This window comes from Hyaena hyaena, unplaced genomic scaffold (assembly GCF_003009895.1).
Source record: "Hyaena hyaena isolate Hyena2069 unplaced genomic scaffold, ASM300989v1 scaffold_1241, whole genome shotgun sequence".
Taxonomy (NCBI): Eukaryota; Metazoa; Chordata; class Mammalia; order Carnivora; family Hyaenidae; genus Hyaena; species Hyaena hyaena.
This window is the reverse complement of record NW_024081876.1, coordinates 302722-322352: the sequence shown is the minus strand read 5'-3', so window position 1 is coordinate 322352 and position 19631 is coordinate 302722. Positions and strand designations below refer to the sequence as shown.

Sequence of the window (19631 nt, the reverse complement as noted above, 5' to 3'; positions counted from 1 at the left end):
TGTCATGTAAAAGCACAAGGAGAAGCAGCAAGCATGTAGAAGCTGCAGCAGGTTATCCAGAAGATCTAGCCAAGATAGTTAATGAAGGTGCTACCCTAAGCTATAGATGGGCAGTGAAAGGTGGTGTCCTGTTTTAACGTGCATTTTTCTAATTATTAGTGAGATCAACCTTTTCATATGTTTATTGACCGTTTATATTTCCTTTTCTGTGAAATGTCTGCTTATGTCTCTTTTTATTTTGGGCTACTATTTCATTATTGCTTTGTAAGATTTCTTTTCTTTTCTTTTTTTTTTATTTATTTCTGAGAGAGAGAGTGAGACAACGTGAGCAGGGTAGGGTCAGAGAGAGAGGGAGATACAGAATCTGAAGTAGGCTCCAGGCTCTCAGCCAGCTATCAGCACAGAGCCTAATGTGGGGCTCGAACCCACGAACCGTGAGATCATGACCTGAGCTGAAGTCGGACGCTTAACTGACTGAGCCACCCAGGCGTCCCAAGATTTCTTTACTCTAGTTTGATACTTTGCTTTATAGTCAGAGGCAACATTGTTCAGAATTTTTATTACTGTACATCCTCTTTGACGTACATTTAAAAATTATAGAATCGGCTTGTCAAGTTAAAGGAGTAATCCTGTTGAGTTTGGTATTGCTTTAATTATTACAGGCTAATTTGGGGAGAGGTATCATGTATTTTACCAACACCATTTGTTTCATGTTTCTCAGCCTAATATGCCTATTCTGAATTAGATCATTTGTTTAATGCTGTTGCTCTGTGATAAAAATTAAAATAGTTTATCTTACCGTCATATCCCCTTTCTTTTGAAATAATTGTTATCTCTTTTAGCATATTTCTTTTCTAAGCATATGTTATCTGAACTGTCATAAAGGACTACTGGTGGGAAGTACAGTAGTGGGTGGGAAAATTCTGTCATCTCTTTTGTGTCTTGTTTTTCTAGCAATCCCTAAAGTGAGACTGGAGACAATCTACATTTGCGGAGTAGATGAGATGAGTACCCAGGATATCTTTTCCTACTTTAAAGAATATCCTCCGGCTCACATTGAATGGTTGGATGATACCTCCTGTAAGTACATGCAAGTTTTTTGTTGAATATGCTTTTGTTTATGACTTTAAGAGTTCTTGCCATCTCAGATGGTGAGTGATTATGGTTCAGACTACTGGTCTGTGTCCTAATGTCTGCCTTCAGCCTAGGAGAGGAAGGTTGCCCATTGATGAGAACCAGAGTGTCTTAGCCACTCTGCCAGATTATATTCCATGAATATTCCATCAGCTCAGTGGTGATGACCAGGGGTCTACGAGGTTGATTGCTCGCATCTGAGTCTTGTGTACATGATTGAGGCCTGATTAACTCCCACAGTTTCCCAACAAAAGGGTGGATCCAACTGTATAGACTTGGGGCTGTATGTTCAGGGCTTTAGATTTTATGCATACACCTTCCCATGTAGTTACTCACAGGTCTGTTTCTGCCTTAGTATCTGAGCTAGAACTAAACTAGAACCCTCTGACACTGTATCAGACCTCTCGCCTCTGCCTACTTTGGAACTTCACCTGCTTGCTCTAACCTGTGAGCTCTCCAACTTGTGAACTTGTTGTAATTCTTACTTGCCACCCCACTCCAAGCCTGGCATGACGTGTGGTAACCACTCTGCCAGCTTCTTGTCTTAACTTACTTCTAGTCTGGCTTTACTTACTACCAGCTTGCTGAACTGCTAGGTAGTACCCTGGATCGCTGCCTGGGTTTCCCAACTGCTTTTTTTTTTTTTTTTTTTTAAATTTTTAATGTTTATTCATTTTTTGAGACAGAGACAGATAGAGCACGAGCAGGGGAGGGACAGAGAGAGAGGGAGACATAGAATCCGAAGCAGGCTCCAGGCTTTGAGCTAGCTGTCAGCACTGAGCCCAATGCGGGGTTCGAACCCACAAACTGCGAGATCATGATCTGAGCTGAAGTCAGTTGCTTAACTGACTGAACCACCCAGGCGCCCCCCAACTGCTTTTTTTAGAAGATGTTGATTCAGGGATACCTGGGTAGCTCAGTTGGTTGAGTGTCTGACTTTGGTTCCGGTCATGATCTCAGGGTTTGTGAGTTTGAGCCCTGTGTCAGGCTTGCTGCTGTCAGTACAGAACCTGCTTTGGATCTTCTGTCTCCCCTCTCTGCCTCTTTCTCTCTCTCTCTCTCTCTCTCTCTCTCAAAAATAAATAAAATATTAAAAAAAAAGCTTTTAAAGATGTTGATTCAGTGTTTTCATTGAAAGAAGGAGAAACATGATTGAGTAGAAGAGTTTTCTCCGTTTTTCCACTTGCTTAACTTACACCATCTAAATCAAAAGTCAGTAAACTTTTTTTTTTTTATAAAGGGCTACTAGACAGTACATATTTTAGGCCTTGCTGGCCATACAGTCTTTGTTTTGTTGTGTCTGTTCAGCTCTGCTGTTGTGGCATGAAAGCAGCCATAGACAGTATGGTACAGAATGAGCCTGGCTGTTTTCCATAGAAATTTTTTATAAAAACATGGGGGATGTGTAGTTTATTGTACATTAATTATACCTATATAAAGCTGGTACTAGTATAAAGAAATAAATGAACAGGTGGTGCGCTGGATTTGGCCTACAGGTTGTAGTTTGCTAACTCCTGGTCTAGTCATTAAAAGTGTAGCTAAAGGATATTAGAGTCAGAGGGACTCTTATTAGATTTACCCAGTTCTGCTAACTCATATTGTACATCAGAACTGAAAAACAGAGAAGGAAAAGTGTTTACCCAAGGCCACATGGCATGTTTGTAACAAAAGTGAGATTCTGCAGACTTTCATTTCCCAACTGAGATGTAAGTGAGATGTAAGGATAACTTTGTTTTGAGAAAGGCTGTTTTAAACAAAATTAAACAGGTTTCTTTTTTCTTTTTTTATGTTTTATTTCTGAGAGAGAGAGAGAGCACGTGAGCAGGGGAGGGTTAGAGAGAGAGGGAGATACAGAATCTGAAATAGGCTCCAGGCTCTGAGCTAGCTGTCAGCACAGAGCCCGACACGGGTCTCGAACCCACGAACTGTGAGATCATGACCTGAGCCGAAGTTGGATGCTTAACTGACTGAGCCACCCAGGTGCCCCTTGGTTTTTTTTTTTTTTTAAATTTTGTTAATGTTTACTTATTTTTGAGAAATAGATTGCAAGTGGGAGGAGGACAGAGAGAGAGAGGGAGACACAGAATAGGAAGGATGGTCCAGGTTCTAAGCTATCAGCACAGAGCTTGACTTAGGGCTTGAACCCATGAGCTGTGAGATCATGACGTGAGTCGAAGTCGGGAAGTTGGACACTTAACTGACTGAGCCACCCAGGTTCCCCAAGAGATTTCTTTTCTACAAGACTTTTCAACACCTTTTTCTTGCTAAATTCTCTTGCTTAAAGAAACAGATTAAGTTACTTACTACAAAGCCAGGTGGCTGTCATGCCTCCATTGTATATATTCCAGGGATGCCACCAGCACTCATACTTTACAATGGGAAACAGTCATTTAGCATGTTCGGGTGACAAGGAAAAGCAGATGGCTTCCCTGTAGGGGACAGTAGTATGAAGGATAATCCAAATTTGTTTGATAGTTATTGTCTTGTCATCCTCATCATCATTCTCATCACTAGAACTGCTAACACTACATAATACTCACAGAGCCAGGCAGGTTTAATACACAGAACCCATTTTCAATGAGTCACTTAGTTTGTGGAACCCTGGTTGGGAATGCAGCTCTAGGCTAATTTCATCAAAGAGGCTTTACGACCCCTTTCTGTCCTTCTTTCATTAGTTGGTTTGTACATTTACTGATGCTGATCTGTAGCTAGATGAGGCCATAGCAATGAACACGTTGCAGTCTCTATTTTTAAAAAACTTACCATTTGGGTGCGATATCATGTTTTATTTTACATTTTGTTTTAGGTAACGTTGTCTGGCTGGATGAAATGACAGCCACACGAGCCCTTATCAATATGAGCTCTTTGCCAGACCTGGATAAGATAAGAAGCAGGGATGCCAATGAGGACAGGTCATCTGAGAAAAGTAAAAAAGGTAACAACACAAAAGAGGGACTTTTGGGCTAAAAGTCCTGTTATTTACACAGTTGGTTCGGGTTTCTGTGCAGAGCATTATATAGCATTTCATTGTCAGTTCTTTCTAAAATAAGCTATGGTAATCCAAAGTGGGAGAAAATCTTGAACTTTTAAATTACATGAGATGGAGTTATTTTAAGGTTCATCTTGTCCCTTGCATTGTATTTAGACAAACAGGAAGACAGTTCAGATGATGATGAGGCTGAAGAAGGAGAAGTGGAAGATGAGAACTCCAGTGATATAGAGGTTAGTAGTAGGGCAAAGATATATACAAAGTTTGAGTGCAAAAACTGCTTAGTGTCTCTTATATAAGGCTTAAAGACTTAGTACGTTGTGTTCTTCCTCTGGCTTCCACTGTTAGACCTTTGGAGGGTGTACCAGGTGCCTGGCCTTTCAGTTCCTGTGGCTGTAATGAATGATTTTTCTTGAGATCTTAGAATTGTACTTATTTATTGAGAAATACTTTGATGTGTTATCTGTCTAATCCGTTAAATTAAGCAAAAACCAGTGATGGAATACTTGCTAATGGAGATGTATTTTATTGAAAATATTAAAGTGTATTCATTTAAAGAACATTTATTGAGTACCTACTATATACCAAATTCTAGGTGCTGTGGGTATAGATCAAGCCAAAGCCCTTCCCCTGTTGGAACGTATATTCTAGTGAGAAGACAGACAGTGCACACACACCCAGATATGTAATATAGTGTTAGGAAGTGAGGAGTGCTATGGAGGAAAGTAAAGAAGGGTAAGCAAATAGAGAATGATGGCGACTCTCACGCAGAATGTTCAGGGAGGACTTGTGACTTAGAACTGCTTCAGAAGAACAGTGCTGTCATGCTTTGAGACATGACATTGTTAAAGAATGCTTTCTCAATCAATGGTGACTTTGCTATTCAATAAATACGGAAGAAACGTTGATGTTTATATTGAAAATGTTCTTTTTTAAGTTGGACACGTTGTCTCAAGTAGAAGAAGAGTCTCTACTAAGAAACGATCTTCGTCCAGCTAACAAACTTGCTAAAGGAAATAAGTTATTCATGAGATTTGCTACAAAAGGTAAATGTGATACTTGGTATTAATTTTTAGTTTTAGTTTTAATCACAGTCATTTATTTTTGAGTGACATCCTTCTCTTTTGAATAGGAAGTTAGACCAAGTAATCTCAAAGTCCCTTCAAACTATATAATATTCTGTGCCTGTGAAATGCTGGCTTGCTGCCTGAGTTGAATTTCAGACTTTGAAAGTGAATATTAGCTATTTGTATACTTTTGTGATTTTTGCCTAAAGAAAGTTATTTTCTGTTAAAGCTATTTTGCTCTTTGTGCTTTTCAGCCAAATTATCATCTGAACTATGAAAACTTTTTTTACGTTTTTATTTAGTTTTGAGAGAGAAGGAGAGTGAGCAGGGGAGACACAGAGAGAGAGGGCAAGAGAATCCCAAGCAGGCTCCATGCTGTCAATGTAGAGCCCAATGCAGAGCTCGAACTCACGAACCATGAGATCATGACCTGAGCCAAAATCAAGCAGATGCTTAACCGACTGAGCCACCTGGGCGTCCCTGAAAACATTTTTAAATTATAATTTTTAAATTATCACAGAAGTTTCCTCCTGGACATTACTAATAGTACCATTCAGCTCTGATTCTCTAAGGAGTCCAATTAAAAGTCTCTTAAATTTCTTTTTACTGTTTTTATTTGTTTTNACAGCGTGAGCAGGGGAGGGTCAGAGAGAGAGGGAGTCACAGACTGAAACAGGCTCCAGGCTCTAAGCTGGCAGTCAGCACAGAGCCCGACGCGGGGCTCGAATCCAAGATCCGCGAGATCATGACCCAAGCGAAAGTCGGACGCCCGACCGACTAAGCCACCCAGGCGCCCCTGTTTTTGTTTGTTTTTGAGAGAGAGAAGAGAGCAGGCACGTGAGCATGCGTAGGGGAGAGCAGAGAGAGGGAGACAGAGGATCCGAAGTGGGCTATGCAATGACAGCTGAGAGCCTGACGTAGGGCTTGAACTCATCAACCACAAGATCATGACCTGAACCAAAGTCGGATGCTTAACCAACTAAGCCACCCAGGCGCTCCAAGCCTCTTAAGTTTTTTTTTTTTAATTTTTTTAAAAACATATTTTTATTTATTTCTAGGATACAAAGAAAGAGAGACAGCGTGAGCAGGGGAGGGTCAGAGAGAGAGGGAGACACAGACTCTGAAACAGGCTCCAGGCTCCGAGCTGGCAGTCAGCACAGAGCCCGACGCGGGGCTCGAACCCATGAACCGCGAGATCATGACCTAAGTGAAAGTCGGACGCTTAACCGACTAAGCCACCCAGGCGTCCCTTAAGCCTCTTAAGTTTGTAAGGCTCTTTTATGCACGATGATTTTGGTGTACATTAAAATATATGAGTTTTGAATATAGAATACTCTGGTTTGTTTTTCTTGTCTGAGACATATTTTAAGAGTATAGGCTTGGAGTGCCTGGGTGGCTCAGTCAGTTAAGGATCCAACTCTTGATCACACCTTAGGTCTTGATCTCAGGGTCATGAGTTCAAGCCCCATGTTGGGCTCTGCACTGGGCATGGAGCCTAGTTTATTAAAAAAAAAGGAATATAGGCTCATTATTTTATAGATTCTCCCTCAGTTTTGGTTTGTCTAATACCTCCTCCTGATTAGAGTGGGTTGTGCGTGCTGGGCAGGAGTACCACAGAAGTGCTGATGTTATTATTTTCAGTGCATCGTGTCAGGAGGCACATGTTATTTATTGTACCCTTTCTGGAGATGTTAACTTTTCTCACTTGGTTAAGGTAATGATTGCCAGAGTTCTCCTGTTTTTCCATTTGTAAATCTAAAATTTGTGGGGAGGTACTTTGAGATTATGTAAACTGATTTCTGCTCATCATACTTCTAATCAGCAGCCATTGAGGACTTTTTGACTCTACATTTCTTTATGAGTTGGCATTCTGCTGTAAGGAAGAACTTCCTCTTTTTACCCATTAATTTATTTACTCACATCAGTTTAGATTCATGAGTCTTTTTCAGTGGTTTATCATTCACTCGTATCATTTTTTTGATTTACAAATGTTCCTGATTTGGCCAGAGGAGTTCCTTCAAGCTACATTATGTTGACATGCCTCCATGATTCTTTGAGCACTTTCTTCGTGGCCCAGAAAAACATCTTGTTTTTCCAGACTCAGCTTGTACTTTTCCTGTCCCACATCTGGAATCAGCCATTTCTGCAAGGAGCTAGTGGGCATGTCTTTCTAAAGGGTGCACATACTAGCTTGTGCCACTGTTTCCTTGTAGCACTGGATGCCTCGCATTGGCATTCATCCTTTGCAGTCAGTGAGTGCCCCAGGAGCCGTCAGAGACCTTTGTGTTACAAAAATATGTGTGATCACTGCCTACTTTTTCTTTTAACTGGCATTTTACCTTGCTTGACACTAGTGATCTTTTCTGTGTTCATTTGAGTGGCTTATTGGAGTGCATTCAAGATAAATGGTTTTGAGGAACATAACAATAAATTGGAAAAACTAGTTTACAAAAAGGAAACACTGGTTTACCAAACATATGGAATTATGTATAATCTGTTTCTGTAATACTGATTCCGTGTTATTGGTGTTGTCATTTAGAAACAAATATCTTTCAGGGGGCCAGTAAAAATGCTACCTCTTCTAGAAAGCCTTTTACTTTTTGAACAGCTCTAATGACTGAAGGTCTTCTATGCTTCTTGGAGCCTTGTATGTTGTGTTGTTGTTTTTAATAGTATTTTCTTTATGAGGTCAGTCAGCTTAACCTCCTTCCTCTCTGTATTTTGCCCCACCCCCTCGACACTGCAGTGGTTTGTAGGCGCTGAGAGTGAATGTTCATAGTGCATCTTTCTCTTCTGTTGGCAAATTGTGCTGATGTGATCCCAGCTATGGAAGACATTTTTTAAAACCATTCAACATTGTCTTCACACCAATGGGAAATCCTAGGTAACTGTTGTAATTAATTTTTAGATGACAAAAAGGAACTTGGAGCAGCCAGAAGAAGTCAGTATTACATGAAATATGGGAATCCAAATTATGGAGGCATGAAAGGAATTCTAAGTAATTCTTGGTGAGTCCACAACTTTTAAATTCAGTAGTTTAAACAGTACTTAAGGTTTTCTTAATCCTTCAGTAGGTTTTCTGCAATGGAATGTCAATACCATGTGTAGACTTGAAGGAAGACAAGAAGAAAGTCAGGATCCTTAACTGTGGTAAATGGTATGAAAGGCTGAGTTTTAGTTTCATGTAAATGTCTCTGTTTCAGTACCTAACATTTCATCAGTGTATAGTTGAATTTAATTAGTGGATTTCAGGGTCCTTCCTGTTGGTTTTTGATTATGTGCTTGTTTTGTAATGTTGCAGGAAACGAAGGTATCATTCCCGTCGCATTCAGCGGGATGTGATCAAGAAGAGAGCCCTGATTGGGGATGACGTTGGCTTGACGTCCTATAAACACCGACATTCCGGTAGTTGCCTGCTCAGCTCTTGGGTAGACACATGTTTGGCTTCCGAAATCATATTCTTATTCTTAATACAGTCTTTTAAGGTTCCAAACTTTATCATCCTCTCTTCCTTGCCCTCACCCTCTGCCAACATATAGGAAAGTAAGTCAAGTCAGAATTAATTTTAAATTGCCCATACGAAAGAGGTCAAAATGATTTTATAAAAGCTGTTCTAACAACAGGCCAAATGTGACATAGGAAAAAGTGAAAATTTTTTGTAAGAATCTAATTTTTCTACGTATTAATATCAAAAGCTACTTGAAATTTTTTAAAAATATTTTCAGATGACTTGATTTTATTGTTTTTTTGTCTGATGATGAAAATAGGCTGCTGTGTCTGGTGTTTTATGCTTATTGGCTTGTGCACACGGATGCCTCAGTTAAATGAGATATTGTGACTTGGGTTTGATTTTGTTTGTTCGTTTATTCCTTTCTTTCTTTGGTGCTTATTGTAAAACAACCATTTTCGTTATGTTTTATAAAGATTTGTTTTTCTTTTGAATTTAAACTGTGAAGTCTTCTACATGCCTTGTAGAATTAAGTCTGCATATAAACATGGGATAACATGCATACATGTTTATCATTGTGACAGGGACAGTGAGAGGTGAAGTCTATCATTTTTATTTTATGTGTATATCCAAAATTGTATATTTGAAATCTGCATCTGAAAAATGCACATACTTTTCTATTAGACAGTTATAGAACTCTAATTTTAGTTACTCTAAGATATTTTTATAACCTTCATGTATATATTACTAAAGAAATTGAAAAGCAAATTGCCTATAATTCTAGCACTCTAATATAACAACTGATTTCACTTTACGTTTTTCCTATTTGTCTCTTCATAATAAATATAATCGTTGTGAACATATATTTTATAGTCTTCTTCCACTTATAAGCATTTTCCCATGAACTTTGAAGTCAGAATTGACTTTCATTATTCACGGTGGTTATGTGCTATCAAGTCACTGTGACAATTGATACAGTGAATACTAAATCATTCTGAGAGTCTGGTTACTCCATTTTCATCAGCTGATCAATATATAGCCTTGTCTGATGTGTGTTTCTGTTTAAATACATTTAATACATATTGTTGATTCATTAACATTGGGCTCACAGCCAACAGCACTAGAACTCATGCTTGAACAAAGCTTATTTAACACATACTTTCTCTAAAAGGCGTATCACAGCTTTCTTGTGCTTAGAAACACTAGACAGCTTTGGTACTATACTTGAAGGCCATTTTTCAACAATGGAATCATCAACAGAAGCCTCAAAAATATGAAAAACATGGCACTTAATAGTCTGCAAAAAGGACACTTGTTTACAGTATGAGAACTGAAACACAGAGGCAGAGTGTTGCCTTGGTTGACCTCAGCTGGGAATATGCCTGTCTGGTGATTCAGGTTTTTTGCTATTCTGGACATGTCCACAAAGGATCACCAAAGCACTCTGAGTATGGATTTTGGAGTTACAGATGAATTTGGCAGATTTGCAAATACAGAATTCATGAATAACAACAATACACTGTATTGTAGGTAATTTTATAATATCTACCAAGTTGCTAGATCATACTTTATCTTGCCATTCTTCTGTTGTAGGTAGCAGAATGGCACCTAGATTGGCACTAATACAGATAATGCTCCAGTAAGATTTCAGGTGTGGGATCCCCACCTTTTAAAAAAGGTCACCAGTGTAGAGTAGAAAATCAGATTTGTTAGTTTTAGTACTTTTTCTAATGTTTTTTGGTTAAATTTCTTAGGACTAGTAAATGTTCCGGAGGAACCCATTGAAGAGGAGGAAGAGGAGGAGGAGGAAGAGGAAGACCAAGACATGGATGCAGATGACAGAGTGGTGGTTGAGTACCATGAGGAGCTTCCAGCTCTCAAGCAGACCCGGGAGCGGAGCACATCTAGGCAGTCCAGTGCCAGCAGTTCAGATTCTGATGAAATGGACTATGATCTGGAACTGAAAATGATTTCCACTCCTTCACCAAAGAAAAGCATGAAAATGACCATGTATGCTGATGAAGTGGAATCTCAGTTGAAAAATATTAGGTAAACTGTTTTTTCTTTTTATCAATGTAGCTTTTAATTTGATTTTTTTTTAGTTAAAATTTTTTTCTTCAGGTGTATGTTTCTTTTTGAGACAGAGAGAAGAAGGGGCAGAGAGAGAGGGAGACAGAGGATCTGAGACAGGTTCTGCATGCACTGACAGCACAGAGACCAGTGCGGGGCTCAAACTCATAAACCGGAAGATCATGACCTGAGCCGAAGTCAGACACCCAGCTGACTGAGCCACCTGCTTTTAATTTAATTTTAAATAATAATTCCTTAACTTCCTCTTAGCGTCTCTTAATTTTATAATCACCTTTATCTGTTCTAATTTCAGTCTTATGAGGAATTTGAATAAAAGCATCCAGTTTTTTCTTTAAATACACAAGTTTTTTCTTTAAATACAAAAAAGTGATCCTTTTTATAAAAATGTTAGTATATTAAGTGAAAGTCACCCATAATTTCAGTGTCTTCTAAAATAATGACTTAGCAATTGAGTGAATAACTTTCAAGTTAATTTTATGTATATATGTATAACACGTGGAGAAATTATAGGTAATTTCTTCAAAAATGAATTGTATTTATATTGTTTTATAGTGTGCTTTTTCTGTTTCATATATTATGTATAGATTATTGCTATTTTTTTCCCCCAGATGTAGTTCATTGTTTGAAAGTATCATGATATATTTAACCAGTCCCTCATTGATGGACATTTAGGTTTCTATTTTATTATTGTTGCACTAATTAAATTTCTTGAATTCCAGTTATTGCACAAAACAGTATATATGTTTAAAAATGTGGTGTTGCTAAGTTTCTTTCCAGAAGGGTTTTACTCAGTTTATAACCTATTATATACTTACCAAACCTATCACTCTTTCTAGTTTTTGCTAATTTTTTGGACCAAAAAAAAGTTATTTTAATGTGTATTTCTTTGATGACTAGTGGGGATGAGCAGAGTCCTGACGGCAGATGCACAGCTCAAAGGGTTGGGGTCTACAGTTGCTCTCCCTAAGTGCTCTTGTTGGTATATTTGGGGAAAGGAAAAACAGTTCAATCTGGTTTGTTTGTATGGCTTTGTTCACATCCTTATTTTTAGTTTTCATAGAACTTTCCAGTGTTGAATGCTGTCAGAATCATGCTGGTGCCTAGCTTGGTAGCAGATGTCTTTGACAGAGGAGTCTGCCCTTTAAAGAAAGAGATTATAGATTATTTTGTATCTTGACTACTGGTGATCACAGCCTGGGTGAACACAGGTCCCTGAGGCCTCTGCAGGCCTTACTTAATGTTTGTCTCAGAAGGGAGGGAACTCGTAATTACGCATTCTGTGATAGTTTACAGGTATCATTTGTGGAAACCACCTTGATAAACTTAGGAACCTATTTCCCCTGACTGGTCTCTTTATAGCAGGCTGATCATGATTTTTATAAGCAAATAATTATTGGTGTATGGTTTTTGTGAGTGAATGTTTAGATTATTAGATTGGGCATCTTACATTATTTTCTCCACAAAGTGTATGAGATTGTTGCGTAGGTATTGTCCCACAGTTGGAGTTGGTTAATTGTGCCTTTTTTTTTTTTTTAAAAGAAACTCCATGAGGGCAGATACTGTATCCACAAGCAATATCAAAAACCGAATTGGTAACAAGTTACCGACTGAGAAATTTGTAGATGTCCGACATCTGTTAGATGAAAAACGTCAGCACACACGTCCACGGACAGCAGGCAGCAATACTAAATCAGGTAGTATTCATTTGCATTTTTCAGCTTCATTCCGAACTCCAGAAAGCGAATCTAGGCAGACATAGGTCTTTAATTAAAACATTGCCATTAATGAACTGATTTAGTTGTCCTGCTTCATCACTTCTAAATTTTTGGTTAGGCATTGGAACTTTAAGACATGGAAAATAATCATACTTTTGCGATACCGGCTTTTAGTATTTTTGTCCCAAACAATTGTGTTATTCTATATGTCATTGATATACTTTATACATAAGGAAAATAGAAATTAAGTTGGATTGTTGTTTGATGGTTAAGAATTTGAACTAGATAGTATGTATGTACAAATACACATAGAGTGGGTATTTGGGCATGCCTGCTGTGTGCCAGGCCCTGGGTTGGGTTCTGGGAGTGTTAGACTCTTTGGAGGGTCTGCCGAGTCATCATAGAACTCAGATGGAGTAACACGAGTACGCAAGTTCAGGTAATTCCACCCCAAAGTACAATGTAAGTAAGTGCTCTCATAGGTCTGTAAGCAGGAGGCAGTGGGCATGCAGAAGAGGTAGGTCTACTGAGGGAAGGCTTCTCAGAGAAAGCAGCTTTAGCACAAGGCCTTGAGGGGGTGTGTGCGGGGGATCTTAGTTGGCAAACCTAATTTTTTGAGGTGGGAAGTATAAGATCTTATGTCTATTTTGAAAAGATAATTTTGTGGCGAGGTGGGGTAGGGTACAGATTTAAGTAAGTAACAAGGACCTGAACTAGATCAGGGAAAGTGGAGATGGAATGGACGAAAACATAAGACCTTGTGAAGGAAGAAGCCTCAGTATTGGGAAGAAGGGAACAAAGGGAAAGGAGCCAAAGGACTCAGGCCTGAGGAACCAGAGGGTTGAGAATGTGCTGCTCTCTGAGACAATAAGCAAGATGGGTAAAAACCCCAATGACGTACTAATAAACCTGTTGTTGCTGCTGCTGCTACATATTGTTAGAGGGAACTCAAGAGGACAGATTTCAGGAGGGATTGGAGGCAGGAGAAGCAAACTTGATATGGAATGTCCCCTTGATCCTTTGGCTTTTACACATCTCGTTACAACTATTGTTAAATGTAATCAGTGTATTAAGAATTCCTTATATGTTCAAAGACTGTGGCTTCTGCCCTCAGTGGGCTTATAGTATTGTTAGCTGAAATGTTTGGAAATTCTTGGGTATGCTTGCTTCTACTAAAGAAAACAAACAAACCCCAAAACACAAAACAGCTGATTCTGCCTCAGAAATTCCTCTCTGGAACAGTCAGCTGAGAGGCCTTTTTTCCACTGAAAGCCTCTATGTCTGCTCTTTCTTAGGGGAATCCAGACTGATCACATAGAAGAATTTTAGGAGCTTGACTTTGTCAGGCCCTTTGTCCTCATTTGGGGAGATTTGGCACTAGGTCCTGTAGGGATCTCAGGTTGACAGTATGGATAGCAAAGCACACAAGCTTGGCCACAATAATACTTTTTTTTTTTCTTTTTCTAGATATACGCCAGCGGTTAGGAAAAAGACCATATTCTCCAGAAAAGGCTTTTAGCGGTAACCCAGTCTTTCGGAGAGAGCCTTTTTCTGATGTACATAGTAGGCTGGGTGTTCCCAAGCAAGATATTAAAGGCCTCTATTCTGATACTCGGGAGAAGAAATCAGGTTGGTAACACTTAAAATTGAAGGGGATAGGAATTGGGTAAGAGCAAACTAAGCATAGCAATACTTTGTTGGTCGAGGGCAGAAAATAGCATATGTCAAAATTAAATTATTTTTCCTCTTCCATTATAATCATTGACATAATTGTAATAGTAACAGCATAGAAAATTTAGAAAATAGGAAAATAGCAAAACCAGACTTGGTTCTTTCTGTTTAGCACAAATACTTTTTAGTCTTGGTCCATATACATATCTTGCTTTTTTCATACAGTATTTTATTGAGATCATTTTTCCACACTGTTAAATTCTTTTTTTAAAAAAAATATTTTTAATGTTTATTTATTTTTGAGAGAGAGAGAGAGAGAAAGGAAGCAGAGGAGGGGCAGGGAGCAGACAGAGGATCTGAAGCAGGTTCTGTGATGACAGTAGAGAGCCCTATGCAGGGCTCAAACTCATGAACTTTGAGATCATGACCTGAGCCGAAGTCAGAGGCCTAACTGACTGAACCCCCCAGGTGCCCCACGTGCCGTTAAATCCTTCAGAAATAAAATATTTAATTGCCTTATAGTATGTTATGGAATTCTAAACACATATTTTTCTATTGTGAGATAGTAACAAAGTATATTTTAAAAATGAGTGGATATTGAGCCAAATCTCTGAAAGTTTACAGTGTAGCAGGCCCTTCACTTTGCAGAATTTATAGCTGGGAATGGTCTGGGAATGGCCCACTCCTGGCAGAATGAAGTTCTACACAGAATGGGGAGTCTCACCAGGGATGGGCAGGTAAAGCATAAGTAGCCTCTCAAGTGATTCTGATAGGCACGGGAGGCACATGTCCTCTAGCTGCGAGAGTCTCCCATTGGGTCCAGATCCCTCAGTTTGTAGGCAGGGGACTACAGCCAGGGGAATGAGGTTATACCTTCCCAACACTGCACAAAGGTACAAGAGCCACAAACCCCTCTCCAGTGTTTCTCGCACACCAGGTTGTTGGCAGTGCCCCTGCTCCTCAGTATCGACTGCCAGAACTGAAATGCCTTCTCATCCAAACAGGTAGTTTATGGACTCGCTTAGGATCTGCACCCAAGACCAAAGAAAAGAACACGAAGAAGGTGGATCACAGAGCACCAGGCACTGAGGAAGACGACTCTGAGCTGCAAAGGGCATGGGGGGCTCTGATAAAGGAGAAAGAACAGTCTCGCCAAAAGAAGAGCCGGTTAGATAACTTACCATCTCTCCAGATTGAAGTTAGTCGGGAAAGCAGCTCTGGTTCAGAGGCAGAGTCCTGATGCCCTTGGGGCCAATGGCAGCTGCCCTAAAGTCTGACATTCTCGTTGCAGGGTGGGGTGCACAGTAGGAAACTCTCCCCCTCCCCCTGCAGGAATTGGCGCCCCTCCTGCTCTCACACAGTCACCCTCAGCTCTTGCTTCTTCAGCAAGACATATTAAGAATGTGACATGTTTTGAAGGGCATCTATCTTTTGCTGCAGAGTTAGAGTTCTGGGCCCTCATTTCTTTTCCCACTACCCCACAAGCTTTATCCTTTGAGGAAAAGGCAGCCCTCCAGATTTTGTAGAGGTTTTTCTTAATATTTTTAACATTGTGTCTTTTAAAGAAATGTTTTACACAGTTCATCCAAAGAGCAGAGAACTGAACTTCTCACTGTTGCCTTGGCCCTGACAGCTGTTACCAGCACCCTTTTCCCAAGAAAAGTCAATTCCCAGGTGCTTATTGGACAGCCTTCGAGGGGGAAGATGAGGGAAGCGGCCAGCTCACCCTTCCAGGACCCTAGTGTCGGGGCTGAATCTCATGGACCTGACCGCAGAGGTGCACCGGTGCCGCCCAGGTAGATGAGAGATGCAGCGTCGATCGTGCTTCCGTTCTTCCCTGGGGATTTCTGTTAGGGGCCGCTTCGTAGCAGTCAGCTTGAAGTGAAAATCAAGTTCAGTCCTGTGGGATTTTTAGGAACAAAAACCTGTGACTTCTGGATTTGGGGTGGACTTTTGTGCTAGGGGTGGGGTCATGGGTTAATGTTGAACAATTTTTAAGTCTGTATTATGTTTAAAAATATTAATGATTTAAAAGTTAAAATTTTTAATTTTTATATGTGAAAATACTTCCTATTGGCTACAAGGGAAGCTCAAGTGGTGTCTTATGTGTGCTGTTAAATATATATTATATACTTTGGAAGAAGGCAAAGAGAGGAGTCTCATTATTTTTAAATGATCCTAATTGTATAGTCTGTCTGTTGTATATAGATTTCAACTTGCTTTTTGGCCACTGTAGGGGGAAAAAATCCATCCATCAGAGATGGGGTCCTGTTGTTTATTATCACTTCAGAAGTGATACATTGGTATTTATTCTTTCTATCTCCAAGTTCTGGCACCTGAAGTTATCTTTAAAATTGGCTAGTAAGTAATAGTTATAGAAATTTTAGTTTATTTCTTGTTTATTTCTAAACTCCCTTCAGATTACTTTAAAGGCCGATTTTTTTGTCTTCCTGTTGGATCTCTGTCTTGAAGTATTTAATGTTTATATTTCTTTGCAGGCTTAAAAATAGTGTTTCATTTCAATTCACTAGAACTTCGGAGTTAGTGATTGTAAGCCTCTGTCCCTTTGTGATATCACAGCTCCTCATCTGTCTGGAGTGTTTCAGTACCTAGTGTGGCCCTGGATTCTAGAGATCTTTACTTGTGGCTGAGCTAATGGCCGCATGGATGGTTGGTTACAGTGTGGTGGGATTGAGTGCAGAATGGTGTTGGAAGTAAATAAGGAAGTAAAGGGCTGCGGGACTTGAGAGCTGCAACAGTTGTTCTGTACCATGTTTTGTTAGTTAACCTGCTTTTTTCCCTCCTTGTAGAAAGATCAGAGCCTATAACTACTGTATGTTTCCATTTCCTGATAGGATTCTGGGAAAGAGATGGTTCTCTGCTGGCTGAGACCTAACATTTCTGAAGTTTCTCAGCTACTTTGGTCCTGTGGAGCACACAGCTGAGAGCCAGGTTCTTAACAAGGGGCAAGGTTTAGGGGGCTGATAGAGTGAGAAGGACGAGGACCTGAGTCAGAGACCTGGATGCCAACCCCTGGTTCTGTTCTGAGGGCCTGGGCCTCAGTTTTCCTGTCTGGCAAATGAATGGCCTGGTACCACAGCTTCTGACTTTGTTGGTGCGTCTCAGTGGTGTTTTTACTCTTCCTGAGGCAATGATTGTGGTGAGCTGGCCAGAACGGGTTTCTGTTATAGGTATGGGGAAGGTCAGAGACAGCTTAGGGTGTCCATGAGGTTGTAGACAAGGATTCACCCCCACCCCACTCCCATTACAGCCTGTAGGTCTTCTAGTGGGACAAAGAGGTTCTACTGATGTCTCAGCCGTGTTCGAGAAATGCCCTTCTTTATACTTGCGTGTTTCCCAGTCCTGACCTTTTCCACCAGTAGTCCAGGCCCATCTCTCCCATGGCATTATAGCCTCTGCCAGTCTTCTTTTAGGGATCAGGGAAGGCTTCCTGGAAGGCTGGTGGTGTTGTGTAGTCAAAACCGGGCCTTTGATCTAATCAAGAAAAATGTCCACTTGAGCTGCCTTGTAGTTCTTACAAATACAAAGAACCTGAAAAGTTTCTTTAAAGATTTTATTTCCCCAAGTTGGTGTTCGTTGCCTCCTCTCTCACTCTCTGACCTACACTCAGGTACTCAGATCTTGAAGCATCTTACACATGCCCTGAATGCCCAGGCCCTCTCTTTGGAGTTTGGGAGTGGAGATGGACCGCTGGGATGGGCCCCTAATGGCAGCTCAGCAGGCCTGGGTGCTCCTTATGCGTGTGGGCAGGAGAGCTACACACTTTTCTGTATTCGTCTTAGTCTTTACACATGAGATTTCAAATACGTTTTTGCTGCTTGATAGTAATTGCAGATACCTCATTTCTGTGTCTCTAGTCTCCCTCTTGGGAGACACACCAGCTACCCAGGAGAATTTGTGGAGCCTGTGACGAGCGCTCCTCTGGCCTTCTCTTGTCTGGTCCCATGAAACCCTCCCCTTAGTTCAGTCACTGTCTTCTCCTGCTGCATTGCTATGGCAGCCTCTTCCCTGGTCTCTGCCCCATAGCCTGTCCCTCCCTCTCTGTTATGTGCACTGCAGCTGGGATCAACTCTCGTTGTTTTTTGCAGCTTTACTGAGATATTATTTACGTAGCATACAGTTCACTCCTTTATAGTATACACTTCAGTGGCGCCTGGCTGGCTCATTCGGTAGACAATGTGACTTTGATCTTGGGGTTGTGAGTTCGAGCCCCATGTTGGATGTAGAGGTTACTTAAAAATAAGTATCTTTAAAAAAATAGTATACACTTCAGTGGCTTTTAGTGTATTCACAGAATTGTGCAACCATTACCATAGTCATTTTTGGAATATTTTCATCACCAAAAAGAAACCCTGTCCTCATTAGCAGTCACTGTCCAGTCCCTCTTCCCACCCTGGCAACCATTACTTTCTGTCTCTATGGATTTGCCTATTCTGAACATTCATATAAATGGAATCATACACTTTGTGGTGTATTTGTGATTAGCTTCTTTCACTGAACATATTTTCGAGGATCATGTTGTAGCATGTGTCTGTACTTCTTTTTATTAAGGAATAATATTCCATTGTATGCACAGTACATTTTATTTATCCATTCATCAGTTGATGGACATGTGAGTTATTTCCACTGGGGGCTGATATGACTAATGCTGCTATGGAACATTTATGTACAAGTTTTTACGTGGTCATGTGTTCATTACTCTTGGGTTATATACCTAGGGGTAGAGTTGCTGGGTCATGTGGTAACTCTTTCTTAACCTTTTGAGGAACTGCCAGACTGTTTTCCCAAGTGGCTCCATCATTTTCCATTTTCCCCATTAGTGTATAAAGGTTCCATTTTTTCCACATCCTCATCGACACTTGTTATTTGCAGTGTGAAGTGGTATCTCATTGTGGTTTCGATTTGCGTTTCCCTGATGACTGATGATGTTGGGCATCTTTTCATGTACTTCAGAATGAACTTTCTTAAAATGATTCCTGTTATTTTCACTATTGCCCTTGGAATAAATTCCAAACTCCTGTGATAGCTCACAGGGTTTGTCAAAATCTAGCTTCTGGTATCTTTGGCCTGTTCTCCTCATCCTCCCCTTCCGTGTGCCCACTAGTTCCTTGGACTCCTCTTGATCTCATCAGCCTTTCAAACTCTACTTGGTGCGGTTCTTCTCCAGCAGTGACACACTCCCCTGGACCTTTCTTCCTCCCACCTGAGCCTTGCCTTCTCTTTTCCTCATCCTCGAGGAGTTAGAGACCCCTCCAGGAGGCTACCTCCAACTTCCAGAGCCAGGTTATGAGTCCCTGCTATGTATCCCACAGTACTGCCTTGAATGAGACTTGGCTCATTCCAGGATTGGGTTATACAGTCACACCTAAGATAAAAATGGAGTGTAATCAAAATTCTTCTTGGAAACCCTGAGGAAGGTGCCATGTTGAAAACCAGCATTGCAAGAGCCAGCACAGTTGGTTCCTTCCCTGTAGGAACCCATCATAGTTTCTTTG

The 19631-nt window shown here is 40.4% G+C and overlaps 2 protein-coding genes across 3 annotated transcripts in view; both read left to right on the top strand.

Moving 5' to 3' along the window:
- NCBP3 (nuclear cap binding subunit 3) overlaps window positions 1-18357 on the top strand; it is a 35495-nt gene extending 17138 nt beyond the window's left edge. The window contains exons 4-14 of one of the 2 annotated variants that reach the window (XM_039223019.1): window positions 955-1080; window positions 3941-4069; window positions 4280-4356; window positions 5061-5169; window positions 8099-8198; window positions 8492-8595; window positions 10393-10687; window positions 12269-12423; window positions 13912-14073; window positions 15120-15282; window positions 15749-18357. In XM_039223019.1, coding sequence (XP_039078950.1) covers window positions 955-1080; window positions 3941-4069; window positions 4280-4356; window positions 5061-5169; window positions 8099-8198; window positions 8492-8595; window positions 10393-10687; window positions 12269-12423; window positions 13912-14073; window positions 15120-15282; window positions 15749-15857 — 1529 coding nt within the window. In that variant the 3' untranslated portion in view covers window positions 15858-18357. Of the gene's footprint in view, window positions 1-954; window positions 1081-3940; window positions 4070-4279; window positions 4357-5060; window positions 5170-8098; window positions 8199-8491; window positions 8596-10392; window positions 10688-12268; window positions 12424-13911; window positions 14074-15119 lie in introns of both variants that reach the window. The other variant, XM_039223022.1, reaches the window with a different exon arrangement.
- Window positions 15820-19631, top strand: part of ITGAE (integrin subunit alpha E) — a 76111-nt gene continuing 72299 nt past the window's right edge. The window contains 2 exon segments of the mRNA XM_039223030.1: window positions 15820-15867; window positions 15869-15911. Coding sequence (XP_039078961.1) covers window positions 15820-15867; window positions 15869-15911 — 91 coding nt within the window.